Below are 25,563 nucleotides of genomic sequence, written 5' to 3'. Positions count from 1 at the left end.
ACCAAAAAAAAAAAAAATATTAAAAGCCAGCAGCTATAAATACTACAGCTGCTGACTTTTAATAAATGGACACTCACCTGTCCCGGGTTCCAGCGATGCCAGCAGCCGAGGCCGATCGATCGGCCCTCGGCTGCTGCCGCCACCATTCTAGGTGAGGGAAGCAGGAAGTGAAGCGAATCGGCTTCACTTCCCGGTTCCCTACTGCGCATGCGCGAGTTGCGCCGCGCAATAGGAAATCTCCGCGCTGTCACTGAGACCCGTGTGTGTCCCAGCAGACAGCGCGGCAGGGCAGGAAATGGCGTAGACTCCCACGGGAGTCTATGCCCGGAAGTGGGTGTAAATACCTGTCTTTGACAGGTATCTCCACCCCCCTCCCCCCTGAAAGGTGTCAATTGTGACACCGGAGGGGGGGAGGGTTCCGATCAGCGAAGGTTCCACTTTAGGGTGGAATCCCGCTTTAAGTGTCAGAAAACGATTTAGACTTTAAGTGGTTAAACTTCCTGCATTTACACATGGTTGAAAGCTTGGCAGACTGCCCAGATTATTTGTTTGCACAAGAAGTTCTATCCCTTTGATCTAAGAAGTAAGTTGGTATCAAAACTACAACAAATTGTAGTTTTGATACCAAATAAAAATGAGTTACATTTTATTATTACTCTCCCATAATTGCCCACTACAGCCATAGTAGCCGTCTCTTTCCATGGAGGATCTTTTCTTTTTTGATCCTCCTTGGAAAACCTTGTGTGTATAAAAAAGGGAACTTTCCTCACTTTTGAGAGGCTGCCTCATTTACTGTGGCATCTCACAAGTTTGACAGACCAAAAAAAAAAGTGGGCTTTAACCCTTTCCTACTTAAACTGCTATAAATGCACTTTAAATGATAGTATGTTTAACTGAATAATTCTGCTAGCCGCCTGTTATTCCCTGCACAGCAATACTCAAGACTAGGGTTGCTAAAATGCAAGTTTAATCTGGATAAGTGATGATAAATTAATAAAACCAAAAACAACCTAACATGCAGATACAAATAGCTGATCAACCTATGAATAAATCAGCATAATAAATAGTCCGTTAGTGGGAAGTCCAACAGTTTGTTTACCTACAGAAAAACTGTAAAGGGGACCTGACACTTTTGGAGAGCTGCCAGGTTTCATCATGGGATCCAAGCAAGTGCAATTCACTTTTGGTTCACATCTGTGCATGTCAGAAATGCGCACAAAAAAAAAAAAAAAATTGCAAGCTCTCTCATCACACAGTTAAATGTGCTGCTCTTTGCCAATGTGTGTGGGTGTCATTAAGCATTCTGCTAAACACCTGCCAAACCAGTGTGGTATTTTATGAAAAAATCCAAGACATCTTTCCCTGAATTTCTTGCGGGTAGGGCAACCTACTGAAATAAGTGTGCTGCCCTACATGCAGCACGCATAGATGTGAACCAAGGGTTGGTGCCGGTGTTTCGTCACATTCGGCGACCCATCACATTTTGCTACAGAAGCGACGTTCCGCTGAGAAATTTCACACTGCGCATGCGTAACTTGCCCATATGATTCATCAGATTAAGCGACCCGTCAGAATGTGTAACAGAAGTGACCTTTAGTCGCTGCCATCTTGCTACACCCCGCACAGCTGTACAGCAAGGAAACACTGAAAAGGGGGAAAGCGGAAATTTTGTTACACCCACTGCAGTTTTCCATTGTACACATAGGGAGTTTATGTAGTGAAATACAGTATTTAGAACTCCGTTTGACTGGTTAGATGTTGAATTTTAAAAGCAGCAAACTTCTGTCAGATCGGCAAACCTATGAGGTGAGCAGGCTTGCCGCTGCTTTTAAAATTGAACCTCCAACCAGTCAGACTGTGTTCCAAGTACTGTATTTCACTATATAAACTCACTTTACTGTTAAAAATAAGTATAAAATGCACAACTCCGGTGGGTGTAACAAGAAGTCTGCTTTCCCCTTCTCAGTGCATGCTTATTGTAGAGAAGGTATGTAGCAAGATGATGGCAGCGACGGAGCATCACCTCCGTTACACATTCCGACGGGTTGGGGAATCCGCCGTCGCACATGCACATTCCAGCGGGTAGCCAAATGTGATGGGTCGCCATATGTGACGAAACACTGGGAGCACATTTATTCCTGGGTGATGCATTTAACACGCTTCCTGGATGCCACATAGGCGGTATGCAGTTTTGAAAGAGTACATAATCACCACCACATACCCCAAAAAAAAAACGAAGAAATCAGAAAAGAATGTGCATGAGCTTTACTTTGTATTTAAACACATTTGTTTACAAATCAATAAATGTAATTGACACTCAACGGAATAAAAAAAATGTAAATTCCAATAGCGGAAATTAAAACACAATGCATTCATATGTACATGTGCACATAGACATTAGCTTGAATAAGAGCAGTCTGTACAGGAAGCTTTTACAAGAGTATTCAAAAAAGCTGCTTGAAGTTTGCAAAAAACTTTCCCAACACCCTTCATCCATGTTTGAAGTGACAGCGTTCACATTAAAAGCTGTGCTTGACCATCCACAAACCTACAGTAATCTAAAAATGGTGCTTTAAGGCAACTTTCACACTGATGCGCTTTACAGGTGCCACAGTGCTAAATATAGCGCCTGCAAATTGCCCCAAAGATGCTGCTTGCAGGACTTTCCAGAACATCCCGCAAGTGCCCTGCCCCAGTGTGAAAAGTCACACTGAATTGAAAGGGGAGGTTTTCAAACGCTAGAGGCGATTTCTATCGCTAAAGTGAAGTAAAGCCTAAGGCTACTTTCACACAGAGGCACTTTACAGGCGCTAGAGTGCTAAAAATAGCACCTCTCCTGTGTCTCCAGTTTGACAGCTTGCAGTACAGCAAATGAAAAAAAAAAAAGTCATGCAAGCAGCATCTTTACAGATGCGGTATACACCGCTCCTAAAGCGCCCCTGCCCATTGAAATAAACGCCTGATGCTTGCAAATGCTTACTGTACAAACCGCTCTTCCACAGTTTTGAGCTTGTGTGTACAAGGCCTAAGGCTACATTTACACTACTCAGATTTAGTATATAGTGTTAAAAAAATGTTAATTGCAGCTTCCATCCATGGGGGTTAATGGTAATGCATGTAAATACAATCTGCACTGCAATGGCACCTCATGAAAACCACAGGTGTTAATGTAGCCTCACGCTAGCCACACACAGTGGCATAATGCTTAAGCATTGTCAACAAGTGTTCCATCAAAAATGCAACCAAACAGATAAAAGCATTGTACCATTAACATTTTTTGTTGAGACCGTGAAAGTGGTTGAATTTGCCTGAAAATTGTGTGTTGTGTATTGCAAATATTAAAAACCATTTCCTGTTTTTATTTAGCACACATATTCTAAGTAACAGTTCAAATATAATCCACCCCAATTGCATCCAGCTGGTCACAAACACTCTGTTGGAGGATCTTGGCTCACCGACATTCAAGCACTACCAGGCAATCAGTAAATTTGCCTGGACAATCTGATGCCAGCAATCCCCCCCCAAGATCTTTTGCATCAGTCTAGACCACAACCAGCCACATGGGGGAGCGATCCAAGATTTTAGCGTATTTCATAAAAACGTACTTATATGCATGCTAAATAAAGAATGAATAACGGTTTTCAGTTTAGGTCTTTCTATATGGTCCATAAACATGATCAACGGCTAAAATCAAGGTAAAAAACGAACCAGCTGCACATTACTGGGCACAACCGTGTTAAAGTGGGCAAAAAAAAAAAAAATTATATTGCAGCATAGTAGTAGTGTTTGGATTTTTTTAATTCAACATACATTAGACATTTGTTTGCTGAAAATGCACTGACAAAAACGTAAAAAAATTAAAAAGGTTTCCCTTTAATTCCCTTTCATTAAAAGTGGAACATAAAAGTCTAATTAAAAAAACTGAGCAGGCAGATTCCTTATTGCAGAAGTGACAAGGAATCTCTCTTGTGCAATAAAATAACCTACCTGCTCACAGTCATCTTTAGAATGTACACCAGGCTGCGCATGCGTAGCTCAGTTTACATTGTGGCACAGATCCTCTGTGGTGGAATGACAAAACTTTTGCACATGTGCAGGAAGTGACATTCTGCATCAGCCAATGAAGGTGGCCACATTATGGCACCCAGAAGAACCAAGTAGAAGATGCCAGTGTGGGACCTTTGACTGTTGGAGAGGTAAACATAGGGGTTGATTTACCAAAGGCAAATCCACTTTGCACTACAAGTGCACTTGGAAGTGCAGTCGCTGTAGATCTGAAGGGAAAGTCTGAAATGAGTGGAACCTCTGCTGATTGTATCATCCAATCGTGTAAGAAAAAATGCAGTTTTTTTATTTTCCTCGCCTGTCCCCCTCAGAGCTATAGTGACTGCACTTCCAAGTGCACTTGCAGTGCAAAGTGGATTTGCCTTCAGTTAATAACCCCCATTGTGTACCTTAGCCTCGCTTCTGTTGCTTTTTGCAGTAAGCCACAAAAAAATAATAATAATCTGTTAAAAAAGTGAAGTGCAGGTAGAAAGCAAACTTATGACCCCGACATTCTATTTTTAGATGTCCCAAAGAAATGACTCAACTATGATTAGGCCGATGCTACATAAGTGGTCAAATCTTCCAGAATATCCTCTTTTTGTAAAGGATATAGGCAATCAGCACCCAGATGGAAGTTGCAACAAGGTTCTGGGTGAGGTGCTGAGCATGAGATTGACTGTCTTGCATCTTCCACTTGAAGGGGAAATAATTTTCAAATACTTCATGGCCAACATAAACAAGAATAGAGTTCATTCCTAAAAAAATAAATAAAAATAAAAAACACACACCACAGTAATAAATACATTGTAATCAAACTGCGCTGTGATAATGTGTGGCTTCTGGTAAAGTTTGATATACACAAATCTAGACTTAAAATACTGTGTAATGCATCATTTCACCAGTGAATATACCGTATATACTCGAGTATAAGCCGAGATTTTCAGCCCTTTTTTTAGGCTGAAAGTGCCCCCCTCGGCTTATACTCGATTCACCGCCGTCTGCCTACCCGATCAGGCATATCATGTAGACAGACGGTGGCCAGCGTGTCATAAAAATATACAGCGGCCATTCCAGTATTTAAAAGCCGCGCCTCCTCCTCGTCTGATAGGCAGAACACTCAATTTCCCAGCAGTCAGTTTTCAGCCTATCACGGACATCCCCTCATCCTCATACCTCAGACGAGGATGAGCGGATGTCCGTGATAGGCTGAAAACTGACTGCTGGGAAATTGAGTGTTCTGCCTATCACAGACGAAGAGGAGGCGCGGCTTTTGAATACTGGAATGACCGCCGTATGTTTTTATGACACGCTGATCGGTGGCTGCAGATGGACACACGGAGGCATGCACAGGACACAAAGGATGAAGATTAGCACAGGTAGGCTGCAATGGACACAGGAAGGTATACACAGGACACAGTGAGGTAGGCAGATCTGCACAGGACGCAGTGAGGCATGCACAGGACACAGTGAGGTAGGCAGATCTGCACAGGACGCAGTGAGGCATGCACAGGACACAGTGAGGTAGGCAGATCTGCACAGGACACAGGGAGGCATGCAATAGACACAGTGAGACATGCAGCTGCAGATGGGCATTGTTGACCCTCTTTGCCACTTACAGTAGCTGCTGCATTTCCCACCCCCGGCTTATACTCAAGTCAATAAGTTTTCCCAGTTTTTTGTGGTAAATTAGGGGCCTCGGCTTATATTCGGATCGACCTATACTCGAGTATATACGCTAACAAACATACTTTATTCACTTACATATTGTAAACACGTACAATTGCTCATCATTCAGAACCACAATTTAAAAGTTACTCTCAGACGCACTTTTACCCACCAAGTACAATACAGGATTGCTAGCCCTACATTGTATGTGATGGCGCCAAGGGATTACCCACAGACTGGAGCTTCAAGGAGAAGAGGACAGCAGCAGTTAAGTAAAGCAGTCTCTTGTACCCTCCAGACTTCAAGCGGCACTGAAGTCATTGTGCGCAGGCAGGCTCTTTATTTCATAAGTGACATGCAATATCTCTTCTGCAATAATATCTTTTTTTCTTCCCTCAAATAAACATCCCTGCAGTCTTTAGAATGTACGCTCGCTACCAATTGTGATCTCCCATAAGCCTTTATGTGGCTAAAAATGTACTGAATATAAAAATACTAAATATTTAATTATATGCAATATTAAAATAATTTTACATAAAAAAAACCACACTCTTGGCAATATAGCTTTTATAAAAATGCAAAACCCTTCTATATTATTGGCGGGGATACATTAAATAAAAATAAATAAATAGTAAACCCCATACAAGAATTGCTTCACAGGATGTCCCCCAGCCAGAAACCATTGCATCGGCTCTGGGCACAAGCTGTGGCGCACGCCTATAGTGGCCAAAAGGCGAATCGATGCAAGGCAACATCGTTTAGCCCAGCCGTGCCATTCTGCCACAGTAAAACTGCGGCGGCTGGTCGCCAAGCAGTCAAGTACATTTACTTCAAATATTACATATAAAATATTTTATTTTTGTATTGTTTTGCCACAAAGTCCTATTGGAGCTCATAAATTAGTATAAAATGTAGAAGGATGTTGGCAACCATAGACTCATACAAACCCAATATATATTTTTTAACGTTTTAGATATAGTAGAGAGGGATTAGAAAACCTGTCCGTTTTAATTGCAGTCCGTTTCCAATAGGACAAATAGAGAACATAACTTACTGCTTACGGTTAAAAGTAAAGAAAATCCCAGATTTTGGATTTACACCAGAGCAGTAATGGAGGGGAAATCTTCTAATGGGGAAGATTCATTTTGGTGACAACCCAGGATTTCTTCACATTTGTTTGGGCTATTGTACAGAAAGTGAAGGGTAGTATCCCCAATATGACAGATTTTGCCTCAAGTTCTACTGTAAAGAAAAGCTTTTATGGCTGGAGTTCAGTTTTAAACCTATTTGCTCCCTTACACAGTTCCACTCCCCACTTACCTGGATAAAAAAATGGGCCACCTTTCCAGTACTGTTTAACATCCACCAAGAAATAAATGATCATTAACAGGAAGAAAGCAAAGCAGCTGAGGGTTGTCACATAAGAGATAGACCTGTATAAATTAAGTTAAAAGGGTTAGAAAAAAAAAAAAAAGATTAAAAAAAATTGTGTGTGTGTATATATATATATATATATATATATATATATATATATATATATATATATACACACATACATATATATATATATATATATATATACACACACATGCATACATATATACACACACACACACACACACACACAGAAAAGAAAAAGAAAAATCATGGGAAAGCAAATGCATAAACACCAGTTAAATTCTACAGGTTTTTACAACCAGTAGATGCGTTGTTCAATGGGCATTACATTAAAATAACCAGAGTCCAACTGCTGGAAAGCAGTGAGCTTATAATATTAGAAAGAAAATAAAATACTTCTAATCTGCTCCCTGGTCATCTCTCACCTCGACTACTGCAACTCCCTCCTCATTGGCTTACCTCTAAATAGGCTATCCCCACTTCAGTCCATCATGAACGCTGCTGCCAGGCTCATCCACCTCACAAACCACTCAGCATCTGTTATACCCCTCTGCAAATCCCTCCATTGGCGGCCACTCAAACAACTAATTAAATAAAAATAAAAACGTACAAAGCCATCTACAACCTGGCCCCCAGCTACATCACTAACCTAGGTTTCAAAATACCAAGCTAATCGTTCTCTTCGCTCCTCGCAAGTCCTCCTGCTCTCTAACTCCCTTGTCACCTTATCCCAAGCTCACCTTCGGGACTTCTCCAGATCCTTGCCCAAACTCTGGAATGCTCTACTCCAATCTGTCTGACTTTCTCCTACTTTGTCCATTTTCAGACGATCCCTGAAAACTCATCTCTTCAGAGAAGACCATCTGGCCCCCACCTAACAACTGTTCATTTACTTCCTCCATCAGCACCCTCCCCTCATGTTATTATCTCTTGATCTTCCCTCTTCAATTGTAAGCTCTAAAAAAGGAGCCTGGCCCCCTGATTCCTACTGTATTAAAATTGTATTGAATTTGTACTGTCTACCCTCAAGTTGCTTCATAAACTGCTGGCGCTTTACAAATCCTGCAAAAATAATAAAAAACGCCTAGGTCATGTGTTGTGGACTAGGGATGGGCTTTATGTTTGGGTCGAACATGAGTTAGACTGAAAAAAAAAAAAAAAATAGTAGTTTTAATTGATTTTTTCCCTTTAGAAATGTCATTTTGCTGTCAGTCTGTTCTAATCACGGGAAACGTGCGCCCCTTTACAGGCATTCTATAGACAACCCCCCCCCCCCCCGTATGAAATTTAAAAGGATATTACACTTTTATTGTTTCACTTTAAGCATCATTAAAAAAAGGACTGCTCCCAAAAAAATGGCTGTTTTTAAAACTTTTTTTTGCATCGATACATGTCCCCTGGGGCAGGACCTGGGTCCCCAAACACTTTTTAAGATAATACCATGCATGTAAGCCTTTAAAAATGAGCACTTTTGATTTTTCATGTTCGTGTCCAATAAACGTTAACAGTGTTCGAACAAATTTTTTGCCTGTTCGCATGTTCTGCTGCAAACCGAATGGGGGGGGGCGTTCGGCCCATCACTACTGTGGATATATAAAGTCTACACAGCCCTGTTAAAATGTCAGGTTTCTGTGATGGGGGGGGGGGGCAAAAATAATTTCAAAACATTTTCCAACTTCAATGTGACCTATAAACTGCATCTGCGGATCAGATGAAAAATAGACAAATGGTCCGGTTTCATCCATTCCCCCCCCCCCCTCCCTTGGGAAAGCTGAGATATGATTGGTCCTTCTCAGCACAGTGTGCATACGGACTAGTCATCCGCTGGCTCAGCTGGGATCAATGGAGCGATCCCCGATGAGCAAGTGGGTGGCTGAATACGGACCCTCCCGGGATCCGCATGTGTGAAAGGGGCCTTACATGGTATATCTATAGGACGCAACTAAGAAAATGTCAGGAAAGACCTACTAGAACAACTGCATTTTATTTGGGTCAATCAGAGGCACTTTAAATGATGGCAGGTGTGTACTGACTCACTATTTACACGAGTTTGAATGCGATTGCTTAATTCTGAACACAGCTACATCCCCAGTTATAAAAAAATAAAAATAAAAAAAGTGTGCACACTTATGCAACCACATTTTTGTTTATTTTTACTTCGCTCCACATTAAAGATTTCAGTTTGTTTCGCAATTGAGTTGTACAGTTTATAGGTCACATTAAAAAGGTGGAAGAAAAGTTCTGAAATGATTTATTTGGTCTAATTTTTTTACATCACAGAAACCTGACAGGTTAACAGGGGTGTGTAGACTTTTTATAACCACTGTACCTAATACACCATGATGCACAACTATAAAGAAGCAACATTTGAGTTTGTCACTTTAAACTATTCCTCCCATGTTCTCTTTTTAGCCAACAATGAATTTCTTAATGTATTGGTTTCAGAACAAACTGGTCTGTATTAGCAGTAAAATCAATTTTTAACAAGTGTTTTTCCTTCAAGTGCATATTCTGTAAATGTGTCCTCTATTCTCATTTTGCTATATTCACTCCCCTGTTGGGATCTAGACATGTCTTTTTCACTCCTTTAGGGAATAGACTGAACTATGCAAAAATGAGGTGCATACTTTCTTTGTCCAACATTCACTCCATAGCATTGCTTTCTGCTTACCACAGATTTTTATTTACTGGAATAAAACCTTCATTTGTAGAACACTTTGTCAAAATTGCAGAAATAACTCCCTGAAATAAAAAGAAAAATCTTTAAAATCACTTTGCAGATATCAGTTTTTACTTTAATATGTGGCTTATTTCTATTGATCGATTAAAACAGGGGTCTCCAAACTGCGGCCCTTTGCTTGTCTTTATCTGGCCCTTAGGGCACTATTCCATCCACTGACACCAACAATGGGGCATCAAAAGGGCACAATTTATTCCTTGGTAACCAATGATCGGGCACAATTATTTCCATTGACACCAACGATGACCACTAGTCTTTCCACAAACACCAGAGATATGGAATTGTTTACTCCCACTAGACACCGACATTTTCTACTCCCAATGGCCCTAGTCCTACCCCCTAAAGTCTGAAGGACAGTAAACTGGCCCTTTTAGAACGTTTGGAGACCCCTGGAAGACAAAAATAAATAAATAAAATAAAAAGAAGAAGAAAACCCACAAATGAAATCCACTATAATGGCAAAGCAAAATAATTCCAAGAGGGTAAATGCCCTTTTTTTTTGGAAAATGTATTAGACGTGTAAATGACAATTTCCTTTTGAGAGATTACAGTACAGGAAATCACTTTAAAGATATGGCCAAAGCTTTTTTCACAATACGTATCTTGCGAGTCACAGGAGTAAATTTACTTTGTGACCTTGTGGCCAAGATTTGGCTGACAGCAGGCTATTGACTGCTATCAGCTCACAGGATTCTCTTTCAGCCACTCCCTGTCCACATGCACTCTATTGTTAGCTTAACATTTGCTTTAAAATAGTAACAGGAATGAACCACATCTACTCAATGTGTGTTGGTACACCACAAGGGCATGTGACTGGGTGACAACATAGGAGCATAATTGGGGAACAGTTGCAAACCCATAAGAGCCGGTTCACACAGGGGTGACTCCGATCCGACTTCAGGTTGCCCCTAGTGGCCTTAAGTCACGCTACATGTAAAAATCAATGTAAGTGAATGAGAGCCATCTTAATGCACACTACTGAAGTCACTCCGACTTCAGAAAAGGTTCCTGTACTACTTGTATCCGGCTCGTAGGCGACTGGTACCCATTGATTTCAATGTCTGATCTCTGTCTATACGGAGGCGACTCTCACAGAATTATCAGCTCTCAAGAGGGAACTTCATGTCAAATTTATTAAAATAATTTGGCGTGGGTTCCCCCTTAAGTCTGGTATGGATTTTTAGAGGAACCCCCTATGCCGAAAAACCAGCATGGGGGTCCCCCCCAGATCCATACCAGACCCTTATCTGAGCACGCTACCCGGCCGGCCAGGAAAGGGGATGGGGACGCGCGAGCGCGCCCCCCCCCCCCAGCCGTACCAGGCTGCGTGCCCTCAACATGGGGGGGCCGTGCGGCGCCCCCACCCCAAAGCACCTTGTCCCCATGTTGATGAGGACAAGGGCCTCTTCCTTCCCGACAACCCTGGCCGTTGGTAGTCGGGGTTTGCGGGCGGGGGGGCTTATCTGGATCCGTGAGCCCCTTTAATAAGGGGGCCCCGGATCCCGGCCCCCCACCCTATGTCAATGAGTATGGGGTACAATGTACCCCTACCCATTCACCTGTGAAAAAAACAAAACAAAAACAAACAAACAAACACACACACGGTTAAAATAGTTTATTGCACAGCTTCTTCCGTCTTCGGGGGTCTTCTCGCCAGACTCCTCAGCTATCTTCTGCTAGCTCTTTTACTAGCGGAGGAGCCAGGCTTTCTTCTTCGCCGTCGCCCTCTTCTTCCGACTTCGGGGGTCTTCTCCCCCTCTCCGGTTCTTCTTGCCGGGCCACCGCGCCATCTTCTAGCTCTTTTACAAGCGGTGGTCCGGTCTTCTGTCGCCGTCTTCTGTTCTTCTCTTTTGGAGATGTTGCCTCGTCGCTGTCTCCGGTCACTATGACAGGACACGCAGCATGCGGCGACTTCTATAGGGACATCACCGGATGATGTCCCCGCCCATTATGATGTCACAGTCCCAGAATCCTCAACATGGGAACAAGGTGCTTTGGGGTGGGGGTGCCGCGCGGCCCCCCCTTCCCCAAGGCACCCCCCCATGTTGAGGGCACGCGGCCTGGTACGGCTCAGGAAGGGGGGGGCGCTCGCTCGTCCCCACCCCCTTTCCTGGCCGACCGGGTAGCGTGCTCGGATAAGGGTCTGGTAAGGATCTGGGGGGGGAGGGACCCCCCACGCCGTTTTTTCGGCGTAGGGGGTTCCCCTTAAAATCCATACCAGACCTAAGGGCCTGGTATGCTCCTGGAGGGGGACCCCACGCCGTTTTTTTTTTATTTGGCGTGGAGTTCCCCCTTAAGAGCCTGGCCTGGGGCGACTTACAGTAATGTTGTAAGTTGCCCCAAGTCGTGTTGATAAGTCGTGTCCAAGTTGCCAAAAGTCGTGTTGCCCCTGTGTGAACCGGCTCTAACAGGAAGTCTTTAACAAACCTTCACGGCAGGGTCACCAGGTAAAATTTAAAACTAAAAAAAACAAAACAAAAAAAAAAAACAAAGTTCCAGCTTTTGATATACTTTAATGTAATGTTTTGGACACAGCAGGGAAAGGTTAAAATTCTGTCAGGTTTTTTTGCCATCTGTGTCCCTTTAGGCAGAAACTTCAAGAGATCCCAATTCATACAGATGTCATTACTACAAGTCTCCCCATGGGAAACTTTCCCCTTTATTCCCATTCTGGTGGCAGCAAAAAGGTTTTTCCCTTTACTTTTAGTTAGAATAATGGTCATCAAGACAAATAGAGCATTTTCCAATGGGGATACAGTCAGCCATAAAAACTTTACAGGGTTCGTAACTCTCTCCTATGCTATCCAAAAACGGGGTGAGGGGGGGGGGGGCACCACTGTGTAGTAATAGTCCATGACTAAATATGCTACCTTCAGGTGATTGGACACCATCAACAACTTTGCTGGGAAAATCCCCTGCATACACCCTAAAACCCCACCCACTTTGTGGGACTCCAAATTGGTAAGAAAGCAATAAGACAGAGGAATGGGGGGCAATGGCAAGTCAGCTGCCAAGGCTTGGAGAACCACCCAGTAAAAAAAAAAAACTTTAAAGGTGGTAGGAACAGAAAACCAAATGGCAACTTTGCAGACCTGCAAAACATAGATACTTGATGCTGAAAATCCCAATAAATACCAATCTGGTGGCGTTGGCCCAAACAGGAAAGAAGGGGGGCTTTTGAGGGCATACATTCTGGAAATGAGATGCCGAGCCACCTAGCTAAACTGGAAGAGAATCTGGATGACTGGAATCCATGCCCCTTCTATTTTGTGGAGCAGTCGAGGAAGAAAGTTAACTGTAGGGAAAGCATACACCAAACCGAACAAGATCTGAAGAATGACCATGGCATCCACTGGCAAGGCAAGGGGATCCCTGGATCTTGTCACAAACCTGTCCAGTATCTTGTTGAATCTGGGGGGGCTATGTCACCATCTGGCCCCATTTCTGACAAAGCATCTGATCTGGAAACTGCAAGTGAGCCCTAAGGCAATAACTAGTTGGATCTTGTTGAAGTAGTGAAAGAAATAAACGATTTATGTAGAAACTTGTCCAGGGAAGAGGAGATCACCCAAGAACATTAGCAAAAAAAAAAAAAAAAAACTGAAGTCCCACAGAGTAGGTGGGGTTATATGGAGTTGTACAGGGGGCATTCTCAGCCAAGCTTTTGCCAGTTTCCAACCACCTGGCCATAGTGGAATATAGCCTATGGTCTATAAAACTTCAGATCCTATGTCCTGTACAGTTAACCAGTTCCCGACCAGCGCACGCCGATGTACGTCGGCAGAATGGCATGGGCAGGCAAATGGGGCGTACCTGTACGTCCCTTTAAATTTGCCGCTCTGCCATTGCGAGTGGACTGCCGGCGGCGTGTTCGCGTGCCAGTCGGGACCCCAGTGAGTCCGGTCGCAGGTCCCGCGGACTTGATCACCGTGGGCATACCCGCGATTGTCTCACGGGGCTGTTGTAAACAGCATCACCCTGTTCTGCCTAGCAACTAATGACGCTGATCTCTGCTCCATGTGATTGGAGCAGAGATCAGTGTTCACTAAATGAAAGCCCAGTCCCCAACAGTTAGTAACACACCCCTAGGAACACTTAACCCCTACACTGCTACCCACTTGTTAACCCCTTCACTGCCAGTGTCATTTACACAGGAATCACTGCATTTATATAGCAGTGATTGCTGTATAAATGACAATGGTCCCAAAAATGTGTCAAAAATGTCCGATGTGTCCGCCATAATGTCGCAGTCACAATATAATTAAAAAAAAAAAAAAAAAAAAAAAAACGCTAATCGCCGCCATTACTAGTAAAAAAAAAAATAAAAAAATTTAGAAAAATGCCATAAAACTATCCCCCATTTTGTAAACGCTATAACTTTTGCGAAAAACCAATCATTATTCGCTTATTGCATATTTTTTTACCAAAAATATGTAGAAGAATACGCATCGGCCTAAACTGAGGGAAAAAAATGTTTTTTTTCTATATTTTTGGGGGATATTTATTATAACAAAAAGTAAAAAATAATGCATTTTTTTCAAAATTGTCGCAAAAAGTGGTCTGGTCTTAGGCCAGCAAAATGCTCCAGGGCTGAAGTGGTTAAGATAAAAGGTTTGGCTTTGGATACACCTCAACTTGTTAAAGCTTGGGATTTTGGGGATGCAGTTTACATCTACTTTAAATATAAATTAGAATTTTTTTTTTAAATATAAAGTAGATCTAAAGTCAAAACTTTCTTCTTATTTTGGTCAGTATGTAATGGTAAAACACCATCAGTTTTTTGCCATCTCGGTCCCTTTTCGAACAATTCCTTTTAAATATCTCCAATTACATAAATGCCCCTCTTAAACAGTTTTGGCTTTAGAGATACTGTAACTACCTCTTGTTTTAAAAGTCCCCAAAAAATGTACATTTATGGTATAAAAACTACTGTAAACAGTTATGAAAAACTTGCATCTTCTATGGGCTAACTGATTCAGCAATAACTGTCATTGAAGCAGATCTAAATGCCACTATACTTACCTTTGCTTCTATAGTCCAACGCCCACAAGGTCCCTCACCACTGCTGGCATCTGCTCCCTGGCTTCTTCCGAGTGCCGATCTTTGGCCGTTTTGATAGGCTGGCATGGGATGAAGCAATTCCTGCCCATGTGAAGCAGTGCAGTATTCCAGACATACAGTCACTATGCCAGAATGTATGTGCAGCTCAGTGTACATTCTACAGAAGACTGAGCAGGCAGATTGTTTTACAAAAAAATAAACCAAATGCTGCATGTTTTCTCTGCTATGAAGCATTCTTACTTTACAGCATGTATTCACAACTGCCTAAAACATTTGCAAAGTACTGGAATGTATTTATCTTAAAGTGGAACTAAAGCCTAATATTAAAAACCTGAGCAAACAGGCCCTTTCAAAAATATGTCATTTTAATGGTTTATTTTTAATTTACAAAGTGAGCGAACAGAAGATCCATCTAAATCAAATCAATATTTGGGTGGACTAACCTTTGGCAATCAATTCTACTTGCAAAGTCAAGGAATTTTTAGGATTAGAGTCAGGTGTATGATTAACCCATTCATACCAAGCAGGTGCTAATGATAATCAACTTCTTATGTAGGTTTAAACCCAGTCATTAACGGAAACAGAAACAGCTGTGTAGGAGGCTTAAAACTGGGTAAAGAAGAGCCAAACTCAGCTACTAAGGTGAGATTGTGAAAGACTGAATCAGGTCACAGGTTAAAGCATAGCAAGGCTGGGAACAGCAACAAGACACAAGGTAGTTCTTTTGCATCAGCAAGGTCTCTCCCCGGCAAAGATTTCAAAGCAGACTTGGGTTTCAAGATGTGTTGTACAAGCTCCTTTGAAGAAGCACAAACAAGCAATGTTGAGGACTGTAGACTTAGTGGTTGGCCAAGGAAACTTAATGCAGAAGATGAAAGACACAAGTTTACTTCCCTTAGACATCTGAAGAAGTCCAGCACTACCATCACCACAGAACTGGTGGAAACCACTGGGACTCAGGTACACCCATTTAATGTCCACAGAAGTCTGGCCGGAAGTGGAAACAAGGCTAAGTGACTCAAGTATGCCTGAAAATAAAGGAAGGAACTGGGGTGCAGAAAATGGCCAGCGGGTACTACAGGACTGAAAAGTCAAATATTTACTTGTAGCAGGAGGTTTTTTCTCCAACGGGCTTGAGAGTGGTACAATAAAGTGTCTGTAGAAACAGTGAAGCATGGTGGAAGTTCCTTGCAAGTCTGGAGCTGGAGATTTGGTCCTGATCAATGGTGTCCTCAGTGCTGAGAAATACAGGTGGAAATTTTATCCATCATGCCATACCATCAGGTAGGCGTGTGACTAACCCCAAATTTATTCTGCAGCAGGACAACCACCCCAAACATACAGCCAATATCATTGAGAACCATCTTCAGCGTACAGAAGAACAAGGAGTCCATCCCTTGTTCCAAACCAGATTTGGCCACCACAGAGCCTGGATTTCAACATCGAGTCTGTCTGGAATTATATGACGATATAGAAGGATTTGGAGGCAGCTAATTCCACAGAAGATCTATGGTTGGTTCCGCAAGAGGTTTGGAACCACCTAACTGCCGAGTTCCTTCAAAAACTGCGTGCAAGCGTACCTAGAACTGATTAGGTTTTGAAGGCAAAACGGAGGTCACACCAAATATTGATTAGAATTGGTCTTCTGTTAAATTTACACTTTAAATACAGCATTTATTCGCACCTACCTAAAACATTTGCACAGTACGATATTTATTTGACAAACAAGGCTTTTTTGTGATGTTTGTAATTTAATGTGCGCTTCCTAAAGTGCAGGTGCGGCTTTGCTTTTCTATATTGGAGTCTTGGCTGCAGGAGCCTGTACGGAGGTACTGCAAATTTGCACTACAGCATATGTAGGTTCGGTTGAGCGGCAGTAGTTTTTTGCCCCCTGGAAATTATCCTGGAGCAAGCATGCAGATGAGGTAAAAATTTAGACCAACTCCTGATCTCCATACCCTTTCCAGGTCAATGTCTTCCAAGTACTGAAACTATTGGATTAGCAGACTGCAGGTGTTTGTAAAAATAAATGTGTGCATCCACTGTAATATGTAGGATAGGTGAAATAAATTAAGTTACATACCATAACAACACTCCATGTGAAAAACCTCACCATGATCTGCTTATGTTGATTCTTGTAGAACACAAGCACTTTGCCAGCCTGTAATACAGGGTGAGGGATAAAAGAATATGGTGTTATAATGTTAAGGGATTGCTATGGTACATGTCAAAATATCATGAAGCAATCCGTTACAGCAGCAATAGATTGTTCTTTTGTGTGCAAAAAAACTTAAGCACACAAGCGCAAAGATGCAACATTTGCAGGTGAAAAATTACCTGAAGCCCAAGAAATGCAATCACAATGGAATTCAGTGTTCCCAATATTCCTTCTGGATCATAAGGCACCGTTGTTTTATAAATTACCTGCATATAAACCATACATAATAGCGATTATAAATGAACTTCTATAAACAAAAGATTACTACATTCTAGTTTCCTTTTTTACAAGATTGCATTATGACAGCATGTCACTGGAATTAAGGCACTGTAAGGTTTCGTCTATGCAATAGTTAAGGCTAACATGAAGTGACAAAAACTGCTGGTGGCACCACAGCACAGACACCCAAGTGCCTGCACATCGGGTTACTTTTACACATGAATTTCCTAAGCAAACATTGACTAAGCTTTCTGGGTAGAGAGCTTGGCCCCATCCCCACCTAAACATTACTGTTGGGCAAACAATGATGGACTTGCCTCACTGACCAATAGCGAGGATTAGGAGGAGAGAGTGGGAAGAGCCAGGACCTTGATACAGGAATTAAAGTTGCACTGTTCATATCCAAACACCCTGGTATTCAGGGCACTTGGGCCATTGAAGAGGAAACCTGACTTAATAACCAGGTATCTAAACTGCCTAATATGTAGTAGCAGCATGGGATTGCTTTAAATCGTGTTTGGTACTTTTTTTCTCTACTACAAATGTACTTAAAATTTGTTGGATGGCCTACTTAACATTTTTACATGCTACACTTTTCTCCTCCACTAGGTTTCAGTCTGTTGTGTTTTCTTTGATCCGTGAAGCATAAACTCACATTGGATGATGGATGCTGATAAATGTGATTTTCACCAAGAACTAATCGATCAATGTAGCCAGCTGCCCCTCCTGTACAGTTTGGATATTTTCCCATATCGCCAATACCTCCAGGTCCAAGATAACCCCTAAAAAAAAGAAAAAATGAGCACTGAAGTATGATGGCTGTCAGAGAGAACTTCAATAACTTTGGTTTAAAAGCAGAACTTATATATTTCTGTTTTGTCTGCTTCTGCCTCTAGTGCTTGACAGACAACGGTACTGTTTAAATTAGAACTATGGGCTAAAGAAAAAAATTCATTTTGGATAGCATAAAAAGGAAGGATATAACCCCTCAGATTTTAATTTTTCTTCGCCATATGTATCCCATTTGAGATTTTCCTTCACTTCCTATCCCAAAGGAGAGGAAATCCCTACAAATTAAGGAAATCCCTTGGGGACCCCCCCAGGTCACCGTAACCAATACTCCTAATGGAAAATTTCCCTTCTATTACTTTTCTGGGGACAACCCCAAAATTTAGAATTTTGTTTACTTTCAAATGGTAAAACAGGACAAAGGGTGTATCCCCTTAACGGGGACACAGACAGGAATATAAACCTGGACAGGGGGTTCTAATCCCTCTGTACACTATCAAAAAATAAATAGAGGTTTTGCCCTGATTTATACTTTAAACTATCCCATTTCTCTGCCCCACTGGGTGCCTCTGAAAGGCATGTAGGCGGCACACCCCAAAAACCACTTGGGCTACAGGAAGTGTCCGTTACCTATGTTTGGGCACACAACTTCTATTGAGCAAGCTTTATCTGGATTCAGAGTTGGCTAAAGAGCTTGCTTAATCCTTGTGCCTCAAATGAAAAATTTGAGGCAAGAGAAGGCTTAATGAGCTACATAGTTGAATTCAGGAATTGTCTCCTCTCCAGGGGCCCCTCCCGATTTCTAACTGGAAAGTTCAAAATAATCAGTTTATTCATCCATTCAGCCACAATGCTCTGCAATTTTTTTTTGTGTTCCAGTGAAATCTATACAAGCATTCTATCTTATAAAAGCAAAAAACCCCAAGCAATTCAATCAAATCATGAATGAAGACAGTCAAAACAGTCAGTAGATCCTGAGATTTAGCTTAAATTATATGCTTACTACCCCCTCCTTCAGTCTCCTCATGTATCACTAATTTACTAACAGACATATCAATCTGCATGTCACGCCACTTCCTCATAATCTATGCAAAACCATGCTCATAATTTTTCCTCCCCCACGTGCCTCTTCCCCTGATTTCTCAGTCAAGATCAATAGCACTATTATCGACCCGTCCCCGTATGACAAGATTCTAGGTGTAATCCTGGACTCTGAACTATCCTTTCAGCCCCATATCCGATCACTGTCCAAATCTTGCTGCCTCAACATCTCCAAAATACACCCGATACACCCCTTCCTAACCAATGACACCACAAAACTCCTAATTCACGCCGTCATCTCCTGCCTCGACTACTGCAACTCCCTCCTCACGGGATTACCTTTACATAGGCTATTCCCCCTCCAATTTATCATGAATGCTGCTGCAAGTCTCATCGACCTTACTAACCATTCCGTGTCAATCCCTCCACTGGCTTCCACTTACCCAACAATTTAAATTCAAAATACCAACAACAACTTACAAAGCCATCCACAACACAGCCCCCAGCTACATCACTAACTTAGTCACAACATACCAACCTACTCGTTCTTTTTAAGACCTCCTGCTCTCTAGCACCCTCGTCACCTCCTCCCATGCTCACCTCCAGGACTTTTCCTGAGCCTTTCCTATCCTATGGCACTCCCTATCCCAATCTGACCATCTCTGTGCTTTTAGACGATCCCCAAAAACCCTCTTCAGAGAAGCCTATTCTGTCCCTAACTGCACTTTTATTTTCTACATCATATCATCCCCCACAGTTATTACCTTTTGTAACACTTGGCCAGCCCTCCCTCCTAGATTGTAAACACTAACGAGCATGGCTCTCAGATTCCTCCTGTAATGAATTGTATTGTAACTGTACTGTCTGTACTGTCTGCCCTTATTAAGTTAAGCCCTTGGCACCTATGGGTAAAACAAATCTTAATGCCCAAGCTTAATTATGAAAATATTGATATGGGTTAGTAAAACCGTACATATCACTACATTGTGCATCCAGGTGGCTTATATCTTTTTTTTCCCCAGGCCAAATTCAGCTTTGATTTGGTGGTAAATGGTAATGGATTTTTTTGTTTTTTTTAATCAAAAGGGAAAATTGTCACGAAAAATGGTAAAAAAATAAAATAAAAATGTATATATATATATATATATATATATATATATATATATATATATATATATATATATATATATATATATATATATATATATATATATTGTGTACATTTCTCACTACCATAACCTACCACCAAAGAACAACCTAAAACAAAATTTCTCCCGCTCCTGAATATTGCAGCGATACCATGTGTATGCCAATTGTATGTACCGTAGTACAGCCCAGTGCAATTTGCCTTTTCTTATCCTACCTAAAAAAAAAAAAAAAAAAAAAAAAAACACACAGAAAAAAAAAGGGAGAAAAATACTGTCCCGACATTGACCCAAACACTAACCCTGGCATTGACCTAGGCATTTTTTTTCTACACGTTTCCCCCCCCCCCCCCCCCGATCTCTACAAGGTCAGGGGAAGCTACAATTCATCTTTCTCATTCATTCACTGAGACAGAAAAGCCCAGAGCAGTGGGGCTGGAGTGTTTGTGTTACGTCGGGGCCAAGGGGTTAAGCTTGCATTCCTGTTGGCCCTTGAACCTTGTTGACCAAGAAGCAGAGTTAGAAGGAAGGAAAAAAGAAAAAAGAAAAAAAAAAAGGCAAGATTTGCACACAAAACTTCACCTGCCTCTGGATCTGATCATGTAAATGGGTGGTACAATAACCTCAGCTAGGACAATTTCCCCATATACTATTGCCCAAGTACATAACAAGTTTACTTTAATATAAAACAAAAAACACATTTTACGGAACATGTATGGAAGCAGGAGCGGAGGACAGGAAACGGATGACCACCTTTGTGTAGCCTTTGTTGGTAGAAACCGAATTTAAAAGGAAAAGTGTAGTATGTCATTATTACTTACAAGGGGCATTCAGGAACAGGTAGCAAGAATGTCAAGCAAAGCCAAGCAGCTTCCAAAGCCAAAATTATAAGCCACTGCGGCCAGAATAAAACCACGTCTTGGAAAAGAAAACAGGTCCGATTCTGGAAAACAAAATGCATCAATATACAAGAACTGGGATTAAAGAAATACCTCAAATGTTTATAGCAGAATAATGAATTACATAGTCTATTGGTCTAGGCATCCCTATTGACACACTCTACCAATGGCTTCCATGAAGCCATCCAGTCATTGTAAGCCAGATCATTTGTCTTCGCTGTATCACACAAATAAAAGCTAGCTATACGTGCAAAGATTTCGCTCAGCCCCCAGGCTAGACAGTGTGGATGAAGAAGTCTAGCCTTTTGGCTAGATTTCAGCAGCTGGTGGGACCCGTGGCTGTTGTACTTCTGTGCAGTGGCTGCATCTGTTTGAATGCAGCTGTAAATTTACAACTTAACTCTGGATTAAAAAAAAATAAAAAAACAAGCTCAAGTCCATCAACCTTTGTAAAGCCAGGGATGCCGATAGCCCACTTACAGCTTGAATTCTGTCAGGAATTTGCCAATGTTTAAGCAGTGTATAGCCAGCTTAAATCATTTTAGCGGAATATGGCATGGAGGTGTAGACACATGGACAGATAAGAAATATAAAATATATTACCAATATCTCCACCATCTACCCAAAAAATACAAGAACTATAAAGTGTCTGCTAAAAATAGCAGAGCTTTAGACCCCTTTCACACTGAGGCGCTTTACAGGCATTATGGCGCTAAAAATAGCGCCTCTCCTTTCACTCCAATGTGAAAGCCTGAGTGCTTTCACACTGGAGTGGTGCACTGGCAGGACACTCAAAAAAAATAAATCATGCAAGCAGCATCTTTGAGGCACTGTAGAAGCAGTGTATACACCGCTCTTAAAGCGCCCCTGCCCATTGAAACCAAATGGGCAGTGCCGCGGGAGCGCCACTTTTAACCCCTTTTCGGCCATTAGCACCGCTAGCAGCAGAAAAGCGCAGCTAAAAATAGCAGCGCTTTACCACCAACTGGGCGCTGCCAGTGTGAAAGTGCCCTTAATCTGTCGCACTAGTCGCAAATAGCAAGTGTGGCTCCCATAATAAAAACAAAGATAAATGTGCCATGTGAATAAACACTAAAGACCATTCTATATGTTACCTGAGGAAGAGCATCTGGTAGCGGCTTAGTAAACAGCAACTCCAAAACTGAAACCACCAAATAGGTTAAGCTAATGCGCTGAAGAACACCCATAATCCGAAAATCACTCCATGTCACTATAAACAGAAAGAAATTAATTACATATTTTTTGTGTTCTATACCATGAACATTTTGTGACTGATGCATTTGATAGAACTGATGCTTCCGACAGTTCCAATATACTTGATATGCAGGAACCTATTTTATACTAAAAAGAAAAATAAAGGGAGAAACAACTTACATGGACCACGGCAGTAATTCTCATTTATCACAAATAATCCAATGAGGAAAAGCTGAATACTTCTCCAAAGAACTTTCCAAAACAGCTTCCATCTGGAGTTCCCTTTTCGCAGCATTGAATTTAAGGACAGATGGATGGATGTTCCCATGATAAACACAAACCTAAAAAACATTCATCCATTAACAGGTGTATTCATTTGTGGCTGTAACAAAACATTATGACCCCAACCTGCCCTTTGAGTCTTGCATCCAGGCATTTTTTTTTCTAGATCTGCTTTTTACATATCTTTTGCAGACACTAAATCAATAAATTTTGACTTAAAGTGATACTGCAATTTAAAAATAACAAACATGTCATACTTGCCTGCTCTGTGTAATTGTTTTGCACAGAGCAGCCCAGATCCTCCTCTCGGGTCCCTTGCCGACACTCCTGGCCCCTCCCTCCTGCTGAGTGCCCCCACAGCAAACAGCTTGTTATGGGGACACCCGAGCCAGGCCGCTGCTCTGTGTGTCCATTCAGACATTGAGCTGCAGTGCGGCCCCCACCCCTTCTCCTCGGCTCACTGACAGCAGCGGGAGCCGATGGCGCCTGCTGTGTGTGTCAGCCAATGAGGGAAATTCCTGGACAGCAGAGTCTTGCAGGCATCATGGGATTGAGATGGGGCTCAGGTGAGCATTAGAGGGACTGCTGCACACCGTTTTTTTTTTTTATCTTAATACATAGAATGAAGCTGGAAATGATGCTCACCATGGAAAGACAAGGTCTGCTAGTGTCAATCCTGAAAAAAAATAAAAAATATTTTATACCATGCCTGGAAGTGACATCCAAAGAGTTTACACACACACACATTAAAGTGCAACTCTGAGCTGCCTTATAGTCAGCAATCTTTACTTTACATTCTTTACAATCCCTTACATGTGTACATGTTAAGTGATGTCCAGGTTCAACCCACAAAATAAAAATCAAATACAAATTTAAAGGTTAAACAATTTGTTCATTATGAAACAGATTAATCATATTAAAAGTTAAATTACAAACCCTATTACAAAAAAAAAGGTACAATATGCTTTAGGGTCTACTCAGGGCTGCTATTGCTCTATGCACAATGGAGCAATAACCTTTTGTAAAAGCTCTACTTCTCCTTGAGCAACGTTATTTTAGTACATACGAAGGCCGACCAGACAAAGGCCGGCCAGACGGAGCGATTTTCTTTCCTGCAACCACTCGATTCAACATTCATTATTGGGGGAAACAGTCCCACAGAGCCATGGTGTTCTCTCAGTGGGGATAACATGTGGTGGCTGCAGTAGTTTAATTTTTTTTAGGGTCTCCCCCTTCCTCCTCCCCCCCTTTATTTTCACCTGGTGATCCAGCCAGTAACACTTGCTGTCTTAGGGTATCTGCATCAAATCAATAATAAAGCCAACACCTTTAGACAGCAGCATTGTCAGTCTGGGGAGAGTGTAAGGTTAGACTAGCAGATTTAGATTTAAACTTGACTAGATGCTGAACTCCCGCTAATACTTTATAAGCAGTGACATCAAACAGGGTTTTTTTTTTTACTCCATTAAGCTTCTTTATCTCCTGAATGAATGAAATCCCTGACAGTGGTGAGAGGAAGGAGTGATGTTACCTGAATGATTAACCCCTTTGTAGACATCCCAAGACACGAGTCGCGGGAGTCTCCTGCATTTGGTTGCGGGCTCCCGGACACCAGCGAGCGTCGGGGCAAACTCCCAGCTGGGCCTGTCACTCAGCCACCGGCAGAAGACAGACTTGCCAAAATGGAGTATGGCCGCGGCAGCCGCTCTGTTGTCCATCTGTGGCCAGGGGAGGGGGCAGGACAGAGCCAGGAATGCTCTGCTGGTAGGCACTGAGGAGGCGGCATTTCATTAATCTCCCTGAAATGAGTTTTTGTAGGTTGTGATGTCTGCCTTGGGGGAAAGCAACGACTGAGTCCTCTAGCAGGGAGGCAATCCTGTCTGGTGGAGGCTTATTGCTGAACAAGAGAGCACTTTTTGAAGAGCATTTTATAAATCACAATAATTTTGTTTGCACAGAGCGGCTTTTTTAGATAGTATTGAAACAAGATAAGACAATGCTATTCATTAATGGACTCCCCCCTTTAAAGCTGGGTTCACACTGTGCCTGTTCACCGTTTCAAGTTCGATTTTGGTCCAAACATTTTTGACTGAATTCAGACCTAAAATGGACCAGAAGATGCACAAGACTCCTCTGCAATTCGCTCCGCAAACATTCTGGAGCTGTGTGAACCCGTTCCATTGAGAGCAGGTCAGTCTCCTGACATGCAATTCGGATGCGGGGAAAGCCGCATGCAATTCGCAATAGTGTGAACCCAGCTTCAAGCTGTTCTATATGGGACATTATAATTTTAACATTTAGTAATTAAGTATTTGGTATAAGCGCTATTATTAAGGCCCTTAGTAGTCCGTCTTTAATATTTAAAACAGATCAAAGAATATAACTACTATGCACAAAAGCTTCAAAACTGCTCCAATTTTCAATTTCCATAAATAAGTTTGTATGACAAAAAAAATAAATAAAAAAAAATAAATGCTGGCAACATTACCATTCCAACTCTGGTGTTTGAAGAACCAATACCCTCCTCCGCCAAAATTCACAAATACCATTATTATAAGAGCAAGTCTAAAATAGATATTAAAAAAAAAACAAAAAAAAAAAAACACATAGAATTTGTAAGCTTGTTTTTTCTTTCAAAGCCGTAAAAAGTGTCTTAGGTCTGCCTCTCTCATCTGGGGTTTACCCTCAAAAAGGTTGCTATGGAAGAGCATTCCTTCCACCAACCGCATAAGAAGGCCCTTTCTTCAGTGACTACCAATGTAATGTAAGGCGGATTTTCTCCCACTAACAATTAATTTAGGGAGCCCTTCTCCACTGACAACCAAGAAGCATTTCACTGACCAC

General features: G+C 41.9%; 1 protein-coding gene across 2 annotated transcripts in view; it reads right to left on the bottom strand.

Annotated features, from left to right (window-relative positions):
• Positions 1 to 2,250: 2,250 nt before the first annotated feature.
• HGSNAT (heparan-alpha-glucosaminide N-acetyltransferase) overlaps positions 2,251 to 25,563 on the bottom strand; it is a 71,436-nt gene continuing 48,123 nt past the window's right edge. For both annotated transcript variants that reach the window (XM_077476191.1, XM_077476192.1), the window contains 11 exons: positions 25,208 to 25,284; positions 23,365 to 23,395; positions 22,618 to 22,778; positions 22,338 to 22,453; positions 21,145 to 21,266; positions 18,004 to 18,130; positions 17,249 to 17,335; positions 16,995 to 17,072; positions 9,782 to 9,852; positions 7,033 to 7,145; positions 2,251 to 4,802 (listed from right to left, as the gene is read on the bottom strand). In XM_077476191.1, the coding sequence (XP_077332317.1) occupies positions 4,621 to 4,802; positions 7,033 to 7,145; positions 9,782 to 9,852; positions 16,995 to 17,072; positions 17,249 to 17,335; positions 18,004 to 18,130; positions 21,145 to 21,266; positions 22,338 to 22,453; positions 22,618 to 22,778; positions 23,365 to 23,395; positions 25,208 to 25,284 (1,165 nt within the window). In that variant the 3' untranslated portion in view covers positions 2,251 to 4,620. The remainder of the gene's footprint in view (positions 4,803 to 7,032; positions 7,146 to 9,781; positions 9,853 to 16,994; positions 17,073 to 17,248; positions 17,336 to 18,003; positions 18,131 to 21,144; positions 21,267 to 22,337; positions 22,454 to 22,617; positions 22,779 to 23,364; positions 23,396 to 25,207; positions 25,285 to 25,563) is intronic.

Source organism: Lithobates pipiens, unplaced genomic scaffold, assembly GCF_037356315.1.
Source record: "Lithobates pipiens isolate NorthernLeopardFrog02 unplaced genomic scaffold, aLitPip1_a1.2 Scaffold_13, whole genome shotgun sequence".
NCBI lineage: Eukaryota > Metazoa > Chordata > Amphibia > Anura > Ranidae > Lithobates > Lithobates pipiens.
The sequence above is the reverse complement of the archived record's forward strand: the minus strand, read 5'-3'. Positions and strand labels throughout refer to the sequence as shown.